The 23,149-nt window shown below is 40.9% G+C and overlaps 2 protein-coding genes and 2 long non-coding RNA genes across 4 annotated transcripts; 1 reads left to right on the forward strand and 3 right to left on the reverse strand.

Moving 5' to 3' along the window:
• Positions 1–209: 209 nt before the first annotated feature.
• LOC127007917 (uncharacterized) lies at positions 210–4,856 on the reverse strand. The gene is made up of 2 exons (XR_007760692.1): positions 625–4,856; positions 210–382 (listed from the first exon to the last, which is right to left on the reverse strand). It is a non-coding gene; the product is annotated as an uncharacterized LOC127007917 (long non-coding RNA).
• On the forward strand, positions 317–1,416 carry LOC127007916 (uncharacterized). The gene is made up of 2 exons (XR_007760691.1): positions 317–465; positions 587–1,416. It is a non-coding gene; the product is annotated as an uncharacterized LOC127007916 (long non-coding RNA).
• A 26-nt stretch (positions 4,857–4,882) lies between the features above and the next one.
• Positions 4,883–17,705, reverse strand: LOC127007990 (uncharacterized). The gene is made up of 7 exons (XM_050879535.1): positions 17,513–17,705; positions 14,166–14,552; positions 13,713–13,781; positions 13,139–13,250; positions 12,142–12,198; positions 11,970–12,106; positions 4,883–9,290 (listed from the first exon to the last, which is right to left on the reverse strand). The coding sequence occupies exons 2-7, from the start codon at positions 14,537–14,539 to the stop codon at positions 8,480–8,482; spliced, it is 1,560 nt and encodes a 519-aa protein (XP_050735492.1). The 5' UTR covers positions 14,540–14,552; positions 17,513–17,705; the 3' UTR covers positions 4,883–8,479.
• Positions 17,706–19,128: 1,423 nt separating this feature from the next.
• Positions 19,129–22,401, reverse strand: LOC127007918 (uncharacterized). Its single transcript, XM_050879403.1, has 4 exons — positions 22,249–22,401; positions 21,486–21,549; positions 20,571–20,993; positions 19,129–20,000 (listed from the first exon to the last, which is right to left on the reverse strand). The coding sequence occupies exons 1-3, from the start codon at positions 22,249–22,251 to the stop codon at positions 20,623–20,625; spliced, it is 438 nt and encodes a 145-aa protein (XP_050735360.1). The 5' UTR covers positions 22,252–22,401; the 3' UTR covers positions 19,129–20,000; positions 20,571–20,622.
• Between the last annotated feature and the right edge of the window lie 748 nt (positions 22,402–23,149).

Here is a 23,149-nt window from a genome sequence, read left to right on the forward strand (position 1 = left end):
GATAGTGACAGTGATAATGATGGTGGTGGTGGTGGTGGTGGTAGTGATAGTGAGGTTTCTGATAGCGTAAGGTGAAGATGTGATAGTGAATGTAAGCAAGCAGAATAGGTTTAATAATAATAGTGAGTGATGATGATAGTGAAAATGTAAGGTGATGGTGACTGATAGTGAATGTCAGCAATAAAAAGCAGGTCAATGACACACACATAATCATGACTGTACAGTTTATGGTAATACTGCAATGGACAAAAAAGTAACGTTTGGTATATTATTATTTTTTGTTTCTCAGCGGAGGTATGACGGAGGACAGCAGCGGCAGCATAATAATAAACGGTATCAGTGAGGTGTGGAAAAAGATAATAAACAAACGGCTTATTGAAATCTTTGAACTGGGAAATTATTACACTCGAGAAGCTAAAAAAAAGACATGAATAGATTAAAAAGAAGGGAAGGAAATTATACAAGGTAGTTTTTCTTCCATAACAAACAGCTTCTTTTAAAACATGTGAACTGGGAAATTATTACACTCGAGAAGCTAAAAAAAAGACATGAATAGATTAAAAAGAAGGGAAGGAAATTATACAAGGTAGTTTTTCTTCCATAACAAACAGCTTCTTTTAAAACATGTGAACTGGGAAATGATTACACTCGAGAAGCTCAAAAAAAGACATGAATAGATTAAAAAGAAAGGAAGGAAATTATACAAGGCAGTTTTTCTTCCATAACAAACAGCTTCTTTTAAAACATGTGAACTGGGAAATTATTACATTCGAGAAGCTCAAAAATAAACATGAACAGATTAAAAAGAAAGGAAGGAAATTATAGTATGGAGCTTTTCTTTTCCATAACAAACCGCTTTTTTTTAAAAGGCGTCAGTGAGGTGTGGAAAAAGAAAATAACGAACAACTTCTTTTAAACATCTGAACTGGAAAATTATTAAACCCGAGAAGCTAAAAAACATGAATAGATTAAAAAGAGAAGGAAAATAAAGTAGGTAGCTTTTTTCCATAACAGCTTCTTTTAAAATGTGAACTGGGAAATTATTTAACTCGACAAGCTGTAAAAATATGAATAAATAAAAAAGTACCGAAGGAAATTATAGTGGGTAGCTTTTCTTCCATAACATACAGCTTCTTTAAAATATGTGAACCGGGAAATTATTTAAACCCGACAAGGCGAAATAATATGAAATAAAAATACATAAGGAGGGACATCATAGTAACTCCGAGCGCACATTTGTCTCGAAAAATGAAACTTGAGGTAAGAAGCAAAAAGGCACGAAAAAAAATAAGTGGAAAAAGAAAATAATAACAAATGGCTTCTTTTAATGTTTGGACTGGGAAATTATTAAACTGGACACGCTGAAAAGTAAGAAAAAAAAAAAAATACAAGACATAAGGAAGGACATTATTATAGGACAGTAATTCCGGGTGCAAGTTTGTGTCAAAAAATGAAATTGAGGTACGAAGAGAAAAAAAGGAAGTACAAAATTGAGATAACATAAATAAACATAAGGAAGGAAATTATCATAGTACTAATTCTGAAGTGCATGTTTGTTTGTACCAAAAAATAAAACTTGAGGTAAGAAGTGGAACGAAATAAAGGTACATACAAAAACAAGATGAATAAAAATAATTGAAACGTCTTACATGTTTGAGATGAAAAAATTAAACGAATGGAAACGAGAGAGTGAAACAAACGCCTCGATGAAACATTTCAAAGCGACGAACTGAACTAACGTTTTTTTTTTTGTGAACTTTGCGAATATAAAAAAGATGAATAAATAAATAAAAATATAACAATGATAATAAAAGTAAACTGATCTACAGCCTAATCAGCTAAATGCCTCTATATGACTAACAAGATGCAATAATAATAATAATAATCAAAATAATAATAATAATAATAATAATAATAATAATAATAATAATAATAATAATAATCAATGACGTCTGAGTATTAATAGAAATGAAAACACAAAGAAATAAAGAAAAAAAAAACTAACTACATATATACTACATGGCTCTTCATCTCTCTTTCTTTTTCTCTCTACCTAAGTGCTTTTCCTAAATTGAAAGAAATACTAGAAAACAAACTGAAGTAGAAAAATGTGAAAAAAACTAAGAACTATGACCCTCCAGGCAGGCGTTCGGATGACACACAAGCACGCACACACACACACACACACACACACACTCAGCCATCTCCGAACGTATGCGAAAAAGAAAAAAAAGATTATCAGAACTTAAAAATAGCGGCCAACTAGCTAAAACGACTTAACACATAATAACCACTAAATAGCTGGAAAGAAAACAATGATAACACGCAGTAAATTACCGTTAAAAAAAAGACTAATGGAAAATACTAACAAAACAATAATAGAAAAAACAGATCACTGAGGATGACTATGAAAGCTGGGAGGCAATGTAGAAGGCTGTATTAACAATCGACTATGGTACGGTATGGAAGTGAACCTTTCTTCGTACGATATATAAGTAAGTCCCCGTGAAATATGTAGGTAGCAGTGTTTTCCTTTTTATCATTATTGTTTGTCTGTCATTATCATTTACACCAATTCAGAAGTGTACTGAAAATTATGTAACTGTATTGTGTTCATTTAGTTTCTGTATGCATTTTGGTTTCTCTTTTTTTTTCCATCAACGGCAAAATTTAGTAACACTTCTTGTTTAGGTTCTGTGTATATGCATTTTAATTTCTCGTTTTTTTTCCATCATCAAGAAAATTCAATAAAATTCTTTTTTTTTTTAGGTTCTGTATGTCTGTTGATTTTCCTTGTTTTCCATCATCGGCAAAGTAGTATGAATCATTTACAAACTACTTCTTTTCCTTCCTTTTTTTACTTAATAGAACAACAAACAACTTCCCTAACACAAGAGCAACAACAACCAATGATTCTCTCAACAAACTCTGAATGAATGAATGGATGCCACACGAAGATACAAACAAAAAACACCAAAAATAAAACGTTCTTGAAATAGTATCTTACGAAGCGAAATTGAACTGCTACCGAGGAGGGGGGAAGAAAAAACAGAAACATATACATAATCATACTACATACATATTACTTATACTCCACAAGGGAACGTGATGTGTGTGTGTAGTATCGTCCCCGTGCAGAAAACGATAATAGAGTCTATATATATATAATGTACCTAATATACGTCTTCCCTTCCTCTCTTCGTCCTTCCTGACCCTGTATAGCTAACTGTGTAACGCTACTTATGCTTACAAAGGGAGGATGATAATGGCAGAGTTAGTTCTTTAGATAGTATTACAAGACATTTCGCTGCCCAAGAACACATATTTGACAAGGCTTTCGTAGGAGTTGTGGGCATTTCCAGGAGTAGCTTTATGACCCTGGTGGTAGTTTGACCCTTCCTCTGTACCGTGAACCTGAAGAAACACTCATTAGAACCCGACTGTCCTCCTCTTTGGCCTTCAGAAATAGATGATGTGAGAAGCGAAAGTGACTTATAATACCAATCTTTGTATCACTTATGTTTGTAATGGTTTTCTTCGTCTCCTTCACTCTTTTATTCTTCCCCTCCCTTTCCCTCTATCCCTTCCTTTCTATTCTTATATATACTTGGCAATCATTCCTTTTTTCACAATTGCTATTCTTCTTTCATTATATTCAATTTCTGTTCTGTTATGTTCAATGTTTTCTTTCTTTCACTGAACTTTATAATGTCTTTTTGTTAATCATTTTTTTATATTTCTCACCTTTTTTCCCCTTTATCTCTTTCCTTCTCTTTCTTTCACTCTTACTAAGCAATATTTCTCTTTTTCACACTTGTTATTTTTTCCTGTTTTTCTTATTCTGTTGTATTCCCTGTTTCCTTTTTATCTCTTTTCTTTCTCTTTCTTCCACTCACGTTCTGAAATCCTCTGATAAACTAACTCCCTCACAACACACACACCATCAACTTGCATTCAACCAAATCTTTCAATCATTTTTTTATCTATATTTTGTTTGTTTTCTCTTTTCCTATCTCTCATCTCTCTCTTTCACTCCCTCCATCCCCCTTTATCCAGCGCTATACCTAATCTACTCTAAAAGCACTTCTGTTTTTCCTCCACTCAGTTTTCCATGTGTTGCCGTATCACATTTCTCTTCACCTGACACTCCCTTCAACACTAATTAACTGGCTGATAGTTTTTCATTCGGCTTCCATTCATGTCATCACACTTTCCATATTACGTCCTTCCCCTCACCCTCGTCACTACAGTCTCGTTTTTTTTCATATTTTACTTTTTCGTTCTGCGTTTCCATGAATATTGTGTTGTTTCAAAGGGTATTCTTGTATTACACACTTTGTATGTACAAGGGAACTCTAACATTACAGCTGGTGCCTCTGTTTACTCTGTTTATATATATGGTAATCGTTTTGATGCCTCTTGTTTCCGTTTATAGGCATTCTTTTCATTTGTGTTTGTAAGAGGTAATGATAGAGTATATACAGTCACTCTGCTGCCATAGTCCTTCCCTTACATTCACTAAAACACTCTCTTCATCAAACAGAAAGCACTCCTGTCTTCCGTTCCCTTCAATAGCTTCTAACACTCTTTTGACATCAGCGTATACTTGACAAATCCAACACACACACACTCCGTCATAACTCACATAATTGCACTTTGCTTTCCCTTCCCTTCTCAGCACCTTTTCTCCTTTCCTTCCTTCAATCTGCCGTACGTAAACGAAGAAACTGAGAGATTTCCCACAAACCAGGTACAACAAATCAGGCCGGCCCGTCTTCAAAGCAATAATAGTACTACACTGACTGGGCTGCGCCGTAAACTATTTGATAAGAGTAATAATGCCTCGTCAATGGTCATTTTCCATGAATTTGACTACGGAAAATATCGTCGACAAAACAAAAAATTCAGCCTCATTTATCAAGCAAAGGAGGAGGATGAGTCACCTTTCGCAACTACGGCACATGATAAAAATACCTCGACATTTATTTTCCTCCACGCAAATTCTAGGTTACCGTCAAAGAAGTCCACCAAAATAAGCATGATTTGGCCCCGTCCTTGAAGCGAGGGACGGGCCATGTTTATAACTATACATATATAAGGGTACGAAATGCCTCACCAATTATTCTCTTCTTTAGCTCGGAATTCATCAACTAACACTAAAAGAACATCGACAAAAACAAACAAGAGGTACAGAAAGGAGTCAGCCACATATCCTTTAGTAAGCTAGCAAGGGACTGGTGGACTATGCTTGAACCTAATAATAATAATAATAATAATTGTAATAGTATTAATAGTAACGACTTGACTAATATTTCCTTTGCTTCTTCAACACGAAATTTAACTTATATAGCAAACGATCAACAGAAACAAGTAGCTACGAGTCTGCCACATCTTTTAATTATGCGAGGAAATAGTCACACTTTACGGACCTTCAACAGATTAAGGAAAAATAATATATATATATCCTATCTTTCCGGAGACTCATCTATAGTACATACATACATTTCACCTCCGGCAGTGCATCGTTCCAATACTCACGGACACACTGACTTAATAATCTCCATATGAAGGTGAAGTGTGAATATGAATGTATATCTTAGTTGTATGTTATATCTTAGTTCACTACATGATGTATTAATACCTCAACTTACACTGTATACTTATAGATTCATATGGTACTTATCTCCCTCCCCTTATACTTATCTATTTCAACTTGTACATGAATGGGGATATCACGGCATGTCCACCAGTCTGTACGCACTGTTCCAATTAGTACTCGTGTTGGGAGAGAATGCTAACTTTGGTAAACCGAGTCGAGGAATAGAAGTGAATTATTGGTAAGCTTTTTTTTTTCTTCATCTTTTTCTCATGTATTAGTTTTGCCTACCCAGTGTTGGCCCTACCCTTTGCTCAAGTCTTCACCAGCCTCTATCTAGGCCCAGTGATTCTCTATGTCATCACACCCTCATCCAATGTTTTCTTTAGTTTAGTTTGGCTTCAAACTTTATATCTCAGCTCAATTTTCCTTCAAATAAAATCTGATTGATCTATATTTTAACTTCAATCATTATACATCTTTAACTTCAATCATTATACATCTTGCCTCAATTTTTCATATCTTAATCGAAGTCCGAGACCCATAGAAACAAATGCTAATAAATTCTTTCTCTTCTTTTCGTTTGATGTCCTTATTTTCCCTTATGCTCATCAATCAACAGAGTATACGTATATATTTTAAAATCAATTCTTACATCTCAGCTCAATCCTCCACAGTACTATCATCTCCGTCATGAGTACCAACCGAAACAGTGCACATAGACCAGCAAACATCCCTCATCATAGTGAATGCAAGGTGAACTATATAAAAAGATGCATACAAGTTGTGTGGGACAGAGGACTGAGCTCTGTCGGTGAAGCATTCTCTTTACATGTATACAAAGGCAAATAATGGAACTGTGAGGAAAGGGTGAAGGAGGGGAAGGGGAGGTTACTCTTGAAAGATGAACATGGGGACTTGAGACTGAAGGGCACGGCAACATCCTCGTATCCCATGTACCTTTAGCATCCTGAAGGGAGTGCAAAGAGAGAAGAAACAGATGATATACAGTAAATGAATCCATGTTAAACTAGAATGGGGTGGAAGGGAGGTTACTCTTGAAAGATGAACATGAGGGCTTATGAGACAGAAGGGCACACAGCAGCCTCCAGTCCCTATGCATCTTAAGCATCCTGAGGGGAGTGCAAAAAGAGGAAACAGACAATATACAGAAAAAATGAATACATATAAAACTAGAATGGAGTGCAAGGTTACTCTTGAAAGATGAACAGGGGAGCTTACGAGACTGAAGGACACAGCAGTAGCCTCAAACACCCATGTATCTTTAGTATTCTGAGGGGAGTGCAAAGAGAGGAAACATGATATACAGAAATACTGAATACATGAAACTAGAATGGGGTGGAAGGGAGGTTACTCTTGAAAAATGAACAGGGGAGCTTACGAGACTGAAGGACACAGCAGTACCCTCAAACACCCATGTATCTTTAGCATCCAGAAGGGAGTGCAAAGAGAGGAAATGGATGATATACAGAAAAAATGAATATGAAAAAGTAGAATGGGGTGGAAGGGAGGTTATCTTGAAAAATGAACAGGGGAGCTTACGAGTCTGAAGGACACAGCAGTACCCTCAAACACCCATGTATCTTCAGTATCCAGAAGGGAGTGCAAAGACAGGAAACAGATGATATACAGAAAAATGAAGAATCTATGTAAAACTAGAATGTCTACTACTTTTTTTTTTTTTTGTATTTTTCCTTCTGGCCATCTGGTAATAACGTTAAGTATTACCTGGTATGTCAAGTTTGTTTTTTACGTCATTTATTTCCTTATTTTTAACTTCATTTACATTTTTCATCACTCGTCGGAATTTCTCCACTCTTACTTTCCTTTCTGGATATTAGTTTTATCTACATGTCCCTTTTTTTCCTATCATTCATTTCCTTATTTTCTATTTCAAGTTTTCCCTTTTTTGCTATCATTCGCTTCTTTACATTTCTCGTATAATTAATCACTCATCCATATTTGTTCGCTCTCCGCTAACATTCCGTATCCAAACTCACTGGCCTGTCTTTCACCTTTCACCTTTCCATTTTAAGTTCATACCCAATTTCTCCCACTGTTAGTTTCACCATTTAATACACACCATCTACAACTCATCATTCATTTGTATGTGTTAGTTTAGTCCGCTCTTCCATCTACCATTCCGAATTAGAAACTACATTGGTCTGTTTTCACCCATCTTCTTAAACTATCCCACTTTTCCCTATCATTAGTTTTCTTACTCTACATATCATTTACAGTTTATCACTCATCGGTAAATATCTATCGAGTCTTCCATGACGTTCCTGATTAGATTTCACTGCTTCCTCGTTCTATTCCTTGTGCCATGAGGGTGTTATGATCAGTGTTTCCGCCACCAGTGAGTGAGTGCAAATACTAAGTGTCTCAGGCAAGGGATAATGTGGCAATGTGTTACTTCTAAGCCTGTGTCGCACTTTATGTATGTGTATGTATGTTGCACTCCGCCAGCCTTGTATTGTGTCCCGCTCTTGTGTTTCTGTTGCACTGGATCTGAGCAGCACACCGTTGGCGGCTCTGTCTGTCTGTCTGTCTGTTTGTACCGCACTCTTTCTTCTGCTGCCTCAAGGAACGAGTGTGTTTGTTGACGTGGCAGAAACAAACACACTCGATTTGGTCATTCTCAATTATATACCTTGGAACACACACTCGCTTGCTTTCTTTCCCGACCAGCCTTTCGTGCGTGTGTGTGCGTGTGTGTGTGTGTGTGTGTGTGTGTGTGTGCACAGACCACTACTAACAAGACCTGCCACCCTATAGGTAGATTCGGTAACTTAGGGCAGTGGCGGCCGAGGGAGGTCACACATGGCGGCTTGAGTGGCGGTGACAATGAAGACGGCAGTGTTATAAATCCATATCATCAGAGTCGGGGAAATCCGGCAGATCCTCGGGGAGTGGCGGCTGTGGTGGCAGCTGGGCGGGGGCGGCGGCTGGGGCGGCTGCGGCGGCTCGCTGTGGCTCAACGGCGTTCAGATCCATAAGAGCCGTGTTGTTGTTCTCCTCAAGCCACATGAAGTTAGGCGCGTTACCATTGTTGTTATTGAACTCCATCCGCTCGGAGAAATCATCATCCGCCATTGGGTCTGGGAGCGGACTGGCGGGGCGGCGGAGGGGCAGCGGAAGGAAGCCACTGCCCCGGGACCCTGAGGAGGTGGATGGCAGGGAGAGGAGGTCCAGGCCAAGCTCTGCGGATGGTGCGGCGAAGTTCCCGGAGACACCACCAGAACCCCCACTACCAACAGCCCCGAGAGACAGGTTAGGGTCATTTGACGGGCTGGGGAAGCCTTGTGGGGACGTGACACAGCCGCCTCCGCCACCACCACCAGCACGAGCAGCAGCGGCGGCCACAGCTTCGTTCAGGGCGGTGGATATGGAGGGCGAAACGATGCTTGAGTTCCGCCCGATAAAGGAGTCGCTCGCTGGTGGAGGTGAGGTGATGGAGATGCCGGAGTCGGGGGATGAGGACGAGGAGGAGGTGGTGCTGGAGACGACGTTAGAGGAGACGGTGGAGGTGGTGGCGGAGGAGATGGAGGTGGTGGCGGTGGTGGTGGTGCTCTGGGATGCCTTGATCTGGTTGTCGATGCTCGGAGGGATGACAGTGCGCAGGATGTTGGTGGGAGGCTGCCACAGGACAACCTCCATGCTGGGCTGGGTCCTGTAAGGGTTGGGGAAGACCTAGAGACACAACAGCTATAAAAGGAGTAAATTCAACCCTTGATTTAATGGACTAAAGGGGGAATCAACTACTCTGTTCCTGAAAAATAATAGAGGAAAATAATTAGCTGGGTTTCTTTATTGCTTTGTTTACATTTTTTATCACTCGTCGGTATTCCTCCACTCTTTTTTTTCCATTTCAGGCCATTAGTTTTATCTACATGTCCCTTTTTTGCTATCATTCATTTCTTTCCATTTCAAGTATAATTAATCACTCATCCATGGGTCCTGTGAGTGGCATGGAAAAGTTAGAGACACATGGGTAAGTTGTACACTCGACCCTCGATTCAACAGATCAAATGGCAAATCAACTAGTCCTTTGCTGGAAAATAATAGAAAATAATAGGTAATACATTAAGATAGTTGTCGGTACCCATTGTTGGTTAGGTAAGGTTAGGTAATGGTGTCTTAGGGTAAGGTTGGTTAGGTTAGGTTAGGTAAGGTAAGGGTATCTTATGGTAACGTTGGTCAGGTAAGGTTAAGTATGGGTATCTTATGGTAAGGTTGGTTAGGTTAGGTTATGTAAGGGTAACTTATGGTAAGGTTGGTTAGGTAAGGTAAGGGTATCTTATGGTAAGGTTGGTTAGGTTAGGTAAGGGTATCTTATAGTATGGTTGGTTAGGTAAGGTTAAGTTAGGTAAGGGTATCTTATGGTAAGGTTGGTTAGGTTAGGTAAGGGTATCTTATGGTAAGGTTGGTTAGGTTAGGTAAGGGTATCTTATAGTATGGTTGGTTAGGTAAGGTTAAGTTAGGTAAGGGTATCTTATGGTCTTAGCTCATGGTTGGCCATGTTTGTAAATTAAGTAAAATCAGGGTCAAGTCTATTTGTACTCCAGTGACCAACTCAATGAGTCTCAAAAAACAAAGGAACATTGAAAAAAAAGCTCTAAAAACTAAAAACAACTTTGGCATGGAAATCATCATAAGCCGAGAACAGTTAACCAAAAGACAAAGAGGAAAAAAGGAAAAAGTGGAAGGAAAGAAAGGAAAGAAAACAGAGAAAGAAAAAAGAAAAGGAAAGGAAGACAGAAAGAAAGGAGAGGAAGAAAGGGAAGAAAGGAGAGGAAGAAAGGGAAGAAAGGAGAGGAAGAAAGGGAAGAAAGGAGAGGAAGAAAGGGAAGAAAGGAGAGGAAGAAAGGATAGAGAAAGAAAGAAACGTGGTTAACCTTGTCCCACCAATTACTCAGAGAAAAGGAAAACAAACAAATTCAAACAAATCTAAAAAGAAGAAATAACGCTAAGCAGACAAGAGAAGGCATTGACTGAAACTAATAAACAAAAAACATCATATAAACATACACAAATTAGCCTTAAAACAACCACCTGAACACACACACACATACACACACAGATATATATACATGTATACAGTAATCCCCCCTCCATTGCGGGGGTTACGTTCCAGACCCACTCACGATAAGTGAAAATCCGCAAAAAATAAACACTCTATTTAAATACACCCTAGGCATGTTTTTATAACTTTTATGGTACTTTTAAAAGCATTTTAAGGTCTTTAAAAACACTTTTAACCCTTTCAATGCTAAATACTCGCAGCGAGGACTAGCGTAAGTTGCTGGTGGTGCTCGCTGCGAGCGCCAGTCACACTCAAATTTCCCGCGTATGAGTGTTCCAACGCTATTTCTCACCCCACAGCATTGCCAATTCAGTGGGTTTTCCACTAAATTTGGTGGAAAATCGTATCAGCCTAGCGTGGAAAAGCGCGGAAAATCTATGGACGAGTAACTGGTGGATGTACGTCTTCACAGGCAACACCCCCTGAACGTGCCTGTACGTTCGCATGAGAGGCTTACATAACTGAATCTTATAGATCTTGGCCTCCTCTTTCCAACGGTGTTTTTGTTTTTAGCTGTGATGAATAGTTTTTGAGATACAGCGGTTAAAAGAGACCCACCTCCCCCCGCTGGGCTGCCCGAGTGCGCCTGGGGGGATAGTCCCACTGTGAGCGATTAGCAATGAAAGGGTTAAAACAATAGACACATTTAAACACCCTGATATTCTTCTCATCCTTCTTGATGTAGCGAACCGTTGACTCATTCATACCGTAATGGCGGGCTACGGCAGCGTAACTCTGTCCTTCCTTTATCATATCGAGAAGTTACACCTTCTCCTGAATCGTCAGGAACTTCCTCTTCTTCTTTGGCTCACCAGAAGCCTTAGATGATGGGCGTTTGGGTGGCATTCTTGTTATGAGTGACACCATAAACTGTAGGGAGACACGCGGAACTGAGACATAACAAGACGAACAGCTTCTCTCCCTGTGAGATGCGAAGCAGCGAGATGCTTCTAGAACACAACAGCCAATCAGCAGCCAAGAAAACAATACCGACGCTCTGATTGGCTGAATCGGTACGTACGGCCATTCTATCGTGACACGTGAGATTTAAACTCATAAACAATGCTGTGGAATGCCGCGAAATGGCGAAAATATACGCGATATCAAAATTAATAGGCCTTGCAGAAAAAAACGCGAAATACCGGGACCACGAAGAATGAACCGCGATATCACGGGAGTTTACTGTATACGTAAATAAGCACTAAATTAATCAATGACCCCGAACCAAACCAATAAAACTCCACCAATCACCCGCCAGCCACTCACAGCTTCTTCAGGATGGACTCAGGCAGCTTGGACTCTCCTGGCACTATCCGCTTCACCTCATCGGCGATAACCAGGCGCGGCGCTCCCTGCAGGTCCGAGGCAGAGCCGATGATGGGTGAGATCCAGTGACATCGCCCCTTCACCCCGAGACCTTCATCCTCGTCTATGTCACCTGCTCCGCCCCTGCTCCACCTGTCCTCCAGCCACAGTTACACCCCTTCCGCCTTAGCTGTGGATGGTGAGGAGAGGTTAGGTTAGTTAGTCCTGGTTGTCCTCATCCAGATACTTGTCACCCAAATCATACACTCCTGTTGCCTCTGTGGTCCCATTCTCAGGTTAGGTAAGAAGCAGAATCTTGGAAAAAAAGGATAAGGTAGGTGAAGGAGCAAGAAAACAGATATAGCACCATAAATACAGGTAAAATAAGGAGCATATGCTTTAAGCTGCTAAACTCTGTAACATTGGCTCTTGATCTTGTGGTGAGTGAGAACCCATTAACCCGACACAGGGCCAGTGCAACATCCAGGTTACCAGTTTACTTTCCCCAGGTTTCCTCAGGTACCCATTTTTCAACCATACCAAAAGAATTAACAAATGGATGGTCTGCACACTGACTACCTGAGCCAGGATTCAAACCCAGGCTCACAGATTTACAGTTTGGGACAATAACCACGGCACGATGGAGATGTATTAAAATAATCAATAAAGTGAAAAATCAGAGAAAACATGTTCAATCCACATTCTACACCAGATGTTCTCAAACTGGATGCCGCAGAACCCTGGGGTGCCGTGGACAGTGCCTAGGGGTGCCACAAGATCATCATGAATTTTGAATCATTTTTTTTTTTTTCTTCTTTTTATGTTAGTCTGCATATGTAACTCGTAAGTTAATCTAATTCGACTGATGAGTTCTGTTTGGGCATGTACTGTACCGTATGTTAATTTTGGTTTGAGTATGGATAACAATTTTAATTCATTAATCAAAGTAATTCAAACAGGTACAATTGTGTATAAGAAGTTAATTCATGTGAGGGGGGGGGGGGAAGGGGTGCCACAAAAGGGTTTATATAAGTTCAGGGCGCCATCACTGAAAAAAGATTGAGAACCTCTGCTCTACATAAACCTCTGCTCTACATACAACCCACACTCCACCTGAGCCCCCTACTCACCCTCACCTTGCCCTTCCCGAGGCGGTGGTTGCAGTAGCGGTCTGATAGGTGGAGGGAGTTGAGGTGGGCCATCATCCTCTCCTCACTGATGTGCTGCTTGGCCACCTGCTTGCTGTGGGGCGGAGGAACGGCATTAGACAGGGACCTTGGTGTGTGGTTCTCTGTTATCACTAATGTCACTCTATTATCCATCTCTCTCTAAATCAGTGTTTCTTAAAGTGTGGTCCGCGGACCCCCAGGGGTCCGTGGAATGTTCCAAGGGGTCCGCAGGATAATTTTTAATATCGATTTCAGTCAAATTTTCGGCCAAAACGTCATAAATTCCTATTTTTGTAGCACCAAATGTTGTGGAAATTATGTTAAGCAAAATATAAACATTTATTTTGAAGATAAGCCAGTAATAAATAATTCAGTTGTAATTTCAGTATATTATGACCTGCAAACACTTTCAAACTCAAGAGGAAAATTATAATAATAAAGGGTCCGCTACATGAGTAATTTTAATAAAAGGGGTCCGCTGCACAAAAAAGTTTAAGAAACACTGGCTCTAAATAGATCTTTTTTTCTCACTTACATTTCCTCCGGTTCCTCCTCTGGCTTGCGTTTGAACACATAAGGGACTCCATTGAGACTCCCGGCCATTCTGCCAAGAGGGAGAAAATAAATATGAGTTCCCATTACTTAGTGCATGTTCTTACGTCCTTCATTTATGTAAAAGAACTGAGGAAAATAAAATAAAAGATCAGACTTAAAAGAAAACAGAGCAACATATTAAAATACAGACAAAAGATAAAATGCCATTCCATAATTATGCTAAAAATAGAAAAAGAAATAGGATAGCAATAAGTAAACAAAATATATTAACAACACTACCTCAACAAACACAAAAATAAGAAAACATGCCCATAAGAATGCAACACAAACCTCAAAGCAACACAAAACAAACACAACATAAAATTGATACCATAAAAAAAAAATCTGCAAACAAAACATATCAAAAAGAAATCAAAACAAAAACTCGACTCACCTAAAATTGAAGCCCATGGGAGCGCGGGAGTTAAAATACGTCACGTTCGGCATCTGCGGAATACCCAGTGTTGAGGCGATGGTGTTGGGGCAGACCACGGGGGGCGGGGTGGGCATGGGGGGCGTCGTGAACCCCCCGATACCCCACATGGTCGCTATGCTGGGGTGGGAGACGGCAGGGGGGGAGGACAGGCCTGGGGTGCTCTGGAAACTTAGATACGGGGTGGCCTCGGGGGGTGACGGGACTGGTGGGGGTACTGGGGGAAGGCTGGAGTCTGTTTGGGTGGGTGTGGGGGTGGTCGGGGTGTGGGTGGGGGGTAGTCCTGCGCCCCCTAACCCTACGCCGCCCATGGCTCGTACCTCGGGGAAGTTCATGGCAATGGTGCGTCTGTTCGGGGAAATAAGAGGAAAGCGAGTGATTCAGTTTTGTCCGTCTTTGATTTACTATGAGAAAGCAAGGAATGGAAGGGAGAGGAAGGAAAGGAAAGGAAGGGAAGGGAAAGGAAAGAAAGAAGAAAAAGGAACAATGAAAGATAAGAAGAATGGATGAAAAGAAGGAAGAAGGGAAAGAAAGGAAAGGAAGAAGGGAAGGAAGAGAAAGGAATGAGAGAAAGAAAGGAAGAAAAGAAGCAAGGATAAAGGGAAAGGAAAGAAAGAAAAGAAAGGAAGGAAAGAATGAAAGGAAAGAAAGGGAAGAGAAAAAAAAGTATATGGTTAACCTAGCTCCACCAAGTAAAGGAAACTACCACCACAAAATAAGTAACCTAATGCAACAAAACAGTTGAAGTAACCTAAACCAACCACACAACTAAAGTAACCTAACCTAACCAAACACCTAAAGTAACCTAATCCACCCAAACAACCAAAGAAATGGTGGTTATTACTGTTTGGTGACAAATGTGGCAAGTGTTCCAACTACAAACCGGACCTGACCTAACCTGCCTCAGACCTAACGTGACCTGACCTCTCATGTACCTCCCCCCCAAAAAAATAATAAATAAATAAAGAGAAGAAACAAAACAAAAACAAAAAAAAAGTTGACCTAACCTGACCTCTTATGTGCGGAAAAACGAAAATGAAAAAGAAAACAAAAAAGCCTGTTTATAATATTATGAAGGAATGAAGATGCTGGTTAACTCTTGCATGCTAAAAAGGTCAAGAAGATAACCCAACCGAATAGCTAAAGTAACCTAACCCAACCAAACAGCTGTAGAAATGGTTGTTATTACTGTGTGGTGACGGATATTGCAAATGTTTCAACTACAATATTATTAAAGAGTGAAGATGCTGGTTGACTCTTGCATAATAAACAGGTGAAGAAGCTAACCCAACCAAACAGCTGTAGAAATGGTGTTATTACTGTTTGGTGGCAAAGATCATGACTGCTCTGGTTACAATATTAGTGGAAAGCATTGGTGTTGGTACGTGTATATATAGAGAGAGATTTGTGTGGCATTGACCTTCTCTGCCTGTTTACCGTGTTCTGACCTGACTTATCCTGATCTCTATTTCTTGACCTGACCTGACCAGCTTTCTCCCTTGATTTCTATTTATACCAGTACTCTTTTTCTTTCTCTCTTTTTCTACCACTAAATTCTAACTGACCTGCATGTTTTTTACCTTGATTTTTCTCTTCATATTCAGTCTATTGATATTATTACCTTTCTTTAATGTTTTTTCTACCTTTTCTACTTCTGAACTCTGACTAACTTGAATGTTTTTGTGGCTAATTTTTCTGACTTGACCTTCATTCTCATTCTTTCTGTTCATCTCTCTATTCCTCATCTTCATTTCATTTGTCTTCTCATTCAGCTTTCCTTCCTCCTTTTCCGTTTCTGAATTCTGGTTTTTATGTATATTTCTGCCTCACTCAACATATCCTAACCTAACTTTCCTCTATTCCTTCCTATCTATTCAGTCTTTAACACGGTAGCTGTGACGGGCCAAATTTGTGGCTTTACCATGTACCAGCAACGGGCCAAATTTCTGCCATGATATAAACCCCCCAAAATAGATGATGCATAAACTGATCACAAATGCATTGATATATATTATGAAATGGTTTGCATGAGTGATGATTTTTTCTCACTTTTCTCGCTTAGAGGGACCTTTAAGAAACAAGATCCCCTACAGCTACTGGGTTAATTCAGCTCCCCATTCACCTCATCTATATTTTAACTCATTCTTTCCTTCTTCTAAAGTTGTGAATCCTGATTAACCTGCATATTTTTGGCCTGACCTAACTTTCCTTTACATCACATTCTCTATTCATATCATTCTTTCTATTCACCTCATTTACCTTTTAACTCATTCTTTCCTTCTTCTAAAGTTCTGAATGCTAATTAATTTGCATATTTTTGCCCTGATCGGACTTTCCTTTACATCACATTCACTATTCATATCATTCTTTCTATTCAGTCTTTAATTCAGCTCTCCATTCACCTCATCTACCTTGTAACTCATCCTTTCTCTCTTCTCTAGTTCTGAATCCTGGTTAACCTGCATATTTTTGCCCTGACCTAACTTTCCTTTTCACCACATTCTCCTTCCTCCATTTCCTTGAGTTATCAGACCTATTTATATCCCTTCTTTACCTCATTTCTTGTGTCCACCAGTTTTATCTCCTCTGTCTTTGTTATCTTTATTGATCTGGCCCTTTTTATCTCTCTTTATCATGGCCTGAACCTTATTTTTCTACCTGTCTCCTATTGTTTGCTTGTTGATTTGAGTCCATTCTTCTCTCCACCCTCGACCCTCTTTCACATCTTCTCTCACTTCCTCCTCTTCTCTACTTCTTCCTCCTCCCTCCTTCACATCTTTCAGCTCCTCCACATCTCCTCCTTCACCTTTTCTTTCCCTCCTCTCACATCTCTCAGCTCATCTCCTCCACATCTTCACCTCCTCTCATCTCCTCCACATCCCTGTCACCTCCTCCTCCTAATCCCTTCATCTCCTCCTTTCCTCTAAATCCCCATCACTTCCACATCTCCTTCTATTCCACCTCTTCCCTCGATCCTCTCCCTCCTGTCAGCTCCTCAACATCCCTTCACCTCCTCATCCACCTCTTCTCTCCCTCCTCTCAGATCCTCCTTAACTCCCTCCTCCTCCGCCACATCTTCTCTCCCTCCTCCATCACCTCTCTCTCCTCCTCCACCTCCCCCCTCCTCCACATCCCTTCATCTCCTCCACATCCCCGTCACCTCCTCCTCCAATCCTCCACATCCCTTCACCTCCTCCTCCTCCACCTCCCAGCTCCTCCACATCCCGTCATCTCCTCCACATCCCCGTCACCTCCAATCCTCCACATCCCCTCACCTCCTCCTCCACCTCCTCCCTCCCTCCTCTCACCTCTCTCAGCTCCTCCTTTCCTCCACTACGCCGGCGGGGGGGCTGCCGTCATGGGTCTGGCCGTCAGGGAGGGCTGGCACACTATCCTCAGCCCCCAAAACGCTATTATAAAGACTTCTTCCACTCTGTTTACCCTCTTCTTCTTCCTCCTCTTCCTCTTCTTCTTCTTCCCAAACATGATCGGCTGCTACAGGTACGAGACGCGTGAGGATCGGGATGCGCACCGCTACAACAAACGGCCTTATTTCAGTGTTATAGGCGTTATTTAACAAGGAATCAAAGTCATTTCAGTGGTCTTTTATAGTTCTGTGTAGATATTGGTCACTTAAGGCATCAATCCGCCTCTCTAAGTCCCAATTTAGTGTCCATGCATGTCCCACAGCCACAGAGTATGCGTATCGCTAACACACACGTCCTTATTTCAGTGTTATTGGGGCTCTTAAATGAGGAATCAAAGTAATTTTGGCGATTTCCCATAATTCTGCGTGGATATGTATTACTAAAGGCATCAGTCCGTCTCTCCAAGTCCCTATTTAAAAATGCCCATGTCTCACAGCAGAGGGGGTCAGTCGGGTTATAATGAGTGATTCTTTAGGTTCAAGGTACAGAAGAAGGGTCAAAACTACCATCAGGGTCATAAAACTACTCCTGGAAATGCCCCAAATTCCTACGAAAGCCTTGTCAGATATGTGAACTTGGGCGACGAAGTGTTTAAAAAGAGGGTCCCATGTCTCGCGGCCACAGAGTAAGACAGGGAGCACAAGGGACTCACATATAGCCGGATCTTTGTCCCTCTACACAAGTATCGACAACGCCCAAAATGAAACTAAAAGCGATGAGAGGAGTGAAAGAGGGCGAGGGAATTGCAGTGAAGGAAAAAGCAGGAAAAAGATCAAGAAAGGTTTGTGTCGCCCGTATAACCCTATAGCTACTCCCTCAGCCCCATTAGCCCTACTCAATCTAAGGGGCGTAGACAGACGTCCCCAGGGCCTCACCTCACCGGGGCATCACGCATCATTAGCTTATCATGATCTTCCTTTCCCTAGCGACAAGGAGACTGGCTCATGGTGGTGGCTGCCCTACACACATACACACACACACACATAGGAGGCAGGAGTGTACATTGTGTCGGATGAACTCTCCTTGATACCTTCTGTATATATATTGTGTCTTATCTTTAATTAGTTGTTTACACCTGACGTGCTACTACTACTACTACTACTACTACTACTACTACCATCTTTATCAATGTTATTAATTGTGACTCTTATCTCTGCTTTTGTTTCGTTGTTGTTGTTATTGCATCATACACGTGCTCCCTCTCCTCCGTCTCTCTCTCTCTCTCTCTCTCTCTCTCTCTCTCTCTCTCTCTCTCTCTCTCTCTCTCTCTCTCTCTCTCTCTCTCTCTCTCTCAGCAATACATACCAATGGCGGTAACTATTTTGCAATCACCAACACCAACTTCTTCATTAATAACCAAACCGGCCCTCCTCTTCCTCCCTTTTTAAAATTCTAACCTTCTCTCCCTGATGCATTATGGACGGACTATATAGAGAGGTGACACATACAAACACCAAACACCACTAGGGGCTCCTGAGTGAATAAAACGAGATATATAGATGTTGACAACGCACTTTATTTCAACCTCGAGTTCAGTATGGGAAGAATAAACGCCCATTGACAACTTATGATAGTGTGTTTTGTATATATTTTTTTCCGACAGATTTCAGCTCTTCCTACCACAGGCTCAAGGGTTTAATGCGACGAAGATGATGCTCCCAACATTGCTTACTTACTTAACATGGCTTTCATAGCGTATCCAACACTAACAAGCAAACCGAGGTCTGTCTATATATCAAGCAATCGGAACCTTTTTAGCAATACACACATAACACCAGTAACATAATTCTGTGGTAACAATAAACACAAAACCAAACAGACACATCAAATGACCCGGGAAATATATTAGAAGACATCAGGGACATTTTCCTTTTTTTTTTTTTTTTACCTATTTTGAACATATTTGGAACTTGTTTTATACTTTTCTTCAAACATATCTGGGACTTTTTTTTGCACCTTTTTGAACATATCAGGGACGTACTTTTTTTCCCTTTTTTTCAAACATATCAGGGAGTTTTTTCTTTTTTTACCTTCTTATAAATATATAAGGGACGTATTTTTTTCCTTTTCTTCAAACATATCAGGGACTTTTTTTGTACCTTTTTGAATATATAAGGGACGGTTTTTCTTTCCTTTTCTCCATACATATCAGGGACTTTTTCTTTCCTTTTCTCCAAACATAGCAAGGACTTTTTTGTACCTTTTTTAACATATCAGAGACGTATATACCTTTTTTTCCTTTTCTCCAAACATATCAGAGACTTTTTTTCCAACGTCCACGAGGAAGAGAGAAAGGGAGGTGCTGCGAGACAAACACACACACAGGAACGTGATATGGGAAGGACAGGCGCCTCTTATCTTCCGTAATCTGAAATACGAACAGAAAAAAAAATAGGGAAGTGAGGATCCTAAGAGACAAGATTTTTTTTTTTTTTTTTTTTTTTTTTAAATAAAAGGACACGACTGAAAGGCAACAAAAAGAGTGCAAAAAAAAAGCCTGCTACTCGCCGCTCCCATGATAGATAACAGTAAAGAGTAGCCACAAGGGAGGATACGCAATTAAGCGAGCAAGTATCAAATGTGATTATACTGAAGGAAAAGACAGAAAAGCAGATAAGGGGAGAAAAAAGCAATGAAAATAAATAAAAAATATATATCATAACAAGCAGGACAAAATATATGATAAAATGAGTTACGAGAGAGAGAGAGAGAGAGAGAGAGAGAGAGAGAGAGAGAAAGGAAGAAGTTAAGAAATAAAGAACGATAGAAAGAAAGAGAGAAAGAACGATAGAAAGAGGGAAAGAAAGACAGACAAAGAGGGAGACAAAGAAACAAAGAAAGAACGAAAGAAAGAAAACATAAAAACGAGAGAGAGAGAGAGAGAGAGAGAGAGAGAGAGAGAGAGAGAGAGAGAGCAGTCGTCCCTATAGCTACTTACCTCCCCCGAAAGGTCCAAAAAAGTGGTCGTCGTCGCTGTCTTACCGCCGCTATCATTTTCTCCCAAAGAAGAAACCGTGGTCGTGGGGAAAACCTTGTCCACCGAATCCACCAAAGCCGTTAAAGAGGCCAAAACCACCGTTATGCCCACCAAAACCGCCAAAGCCACCATGTTCGTGACTACCAAAACCACCAAAGCCACCTTGTTCGTGACTACCAAAACCACCAAAGCCACCATGTTCGCCACTGTGTCCACCAAAACCTCCGAAGCCCCCGTGTTCATGGCTGCCACCGCCGAAGCCCCCGTGTCCTCCAAAGCCCCCGTGTTCATGGCTGCCACCGCCGAAGCCCCCGTGTCCTCCAAAGCCCCCGTGTTCATGGCTGCCACTGCCGAAGCCCCCGTGTCCACCGAACCCGCCAAAGCCTGTGGGAAGGAAGGAATAATGGTGAGCATGAGAGCAATGGCGGAGGGAAAGAAGAGGAAAATGGAGGAAGAAGAGGAGAGGGAGAAAGATAGATAGATAATTAGATATAGATGCATACAGAAAGTCGCCAATACTTGTGGGAATGAAGGAATAAAGGTAAGAATGAGAGAAAAGGGAATAATGGTGAATGAGAGAGGGAGGAAGGAAAGGGAAATGGAGAGAGAGCGAGAGCGAGAGAGAGATAGAGAGAGCGAGAGAGAGAGAGATGTGGGGGAAAAATAAATGAATATGGAGGAGAGAAGAGATAGATAGACAGATAAAAAAGGTAGAGATAAAGAGAAAGGCTATAAATACCTCTCTCTCTCTCTCTCTCTCTCTCTCTCTCTCTCTCTCTCTCTGTATGGCAGCGTGAATACAAAACACAAACACACCCACACCCACACACACACACACACACACACACACACACACACACACACATACTCACGCACCTTGAGGTCTTCCGCTGACGAAGGACATCAGCAAAGCGGCCGAAGTGAGGACCAGCAACGACTTCTGCAGGAGAGAAAGAACATTACCAGAGAGAGAGAGAGAGAGAGAGAGAGAGAGAGAGAGGTAGGGGGTATATCTCATAAGGATGCTAAAGAGACATGCCTGGGCGCCTTAACACACGCACACATGACTGTCCTGCATCATAAGACCCCACATACCCACTGGCTAAGACACACGTGAGTGAAAGGGAGAATGACAACTAGATAGATAGATAGACAAATACACAGAAGGACAGATAGATGAACAATGAGATACATAGAGATTGATACATATGTAGATAGGAAGAGATAGATAGATAGATAGATAGGCAAATAAGTAAGTGTAAAATTGGTAGATATAAATAGATAGACAGATAGATGGATAGGTAGGTAGGAAGGTAGATACAGATAGATAAATAAATATATATAAAGATAGATAAATACATATATTGTTATAGATATATAGATACAGATAGGTAGATATATAGATAGAGAGAGAGAGAGAGAGAGAGAGAGAGAGAAACACAGCTTCCTATATATGTACAGTCAACCAGTCACATCTTAGTATATGGAAACACAAAACATACCACACAAACCTATCCCAAAACAAACCCTTAAAAAACACCCAAAAACCAAAACTAGAACTCTCCTTTAAAACCAACACCACCAAACTACCTAACCACTTAAAGACACACACACAAAAAAAACACTATATAATAATTACCATGATGTCAGGTGTGGCTGAGGAACCGTAGATGAGAACGAGAACGAGGAGGAGGAGGAGGAGGAGGCGTCGCAGCACGTACTCTGTCACCTCCAAAAATAAACAACTGAGAAAAATGGAGAGGAACCCGTTTATATACTCCCATCATCGTCATCATCAGCTGAGGCGGTGGTGGTGGTGGTCGTGGTGGTGGCGTTGACAGGTAGCCGTGTTGCAGAATCACCAATTATCACCTGCATTCACAGCGTTTGGAGTGACGCAAGATACGATCAGGAAGTGGAAGTAGGAGGAAGAGGAAGAGGAGGAGGAGGAGGAGGAGGAGGACGAGGAGGAATACAGATAATTTGGATATTTCCTTATCCCTTCGCTTCTTGTTTTGTTTTGTTTTTTAGTTTGACGCAAGAGACGATAAGGAGGAAGAAGAGGAAGAGGAAGAGGAAGAGGAGAAGGAGGAGGAATACTGATAAAGTGGGTGTTTCCTCTCGACTTCGTTTATTGTGTCTCTTTTTTTTCTGGTTCACGCAAGATACGACGAGGAAGAGGAAGAAGAGGAGGAAGAGGAGGAGGAAGAGGAGGAAGAGGAGGAGGAGAAGGAAGAGGAATATTGATACAATGGGTATTTCCTTTCTACTTCGTTTATTGTGTCTCTTTTTTTTTTTTTTAGTTCACGCAAGATACGACGAGGAAGAGGAAGAAGAGGAGGAGGAAGAGGAGGAAGAGGAGGAGGAGAAGGAAGAGGAATATTGATACAGTGGGTATTTCCTTTCGACCTCGTTTATTGTGTCTCTTTTTTTTCTGGTTCACGCAAGATACGACGAGGAAGAGGAAGAAGAGGAAGAAGAGGAGGAGGAAGAGGAGGAAGAGGAGAAGGAGCAGGAAGAGGAATACTGATGATGTGGGT

This window comes from Eriocheir sinensis, chromosome 36 (assembly GCF_024679095.1).
Source record: "Eriocheir sinensis breed Jianghai 21 chromosome 36, ASM2467909v1, whole genome shotgun sequence".
Lineage (NCBI taxonomy): Eukaryota > Metazoa > Arthropoda > Malacostraca > Decapoda > Varunidae > Eriocheir > Eriocheir sinensis.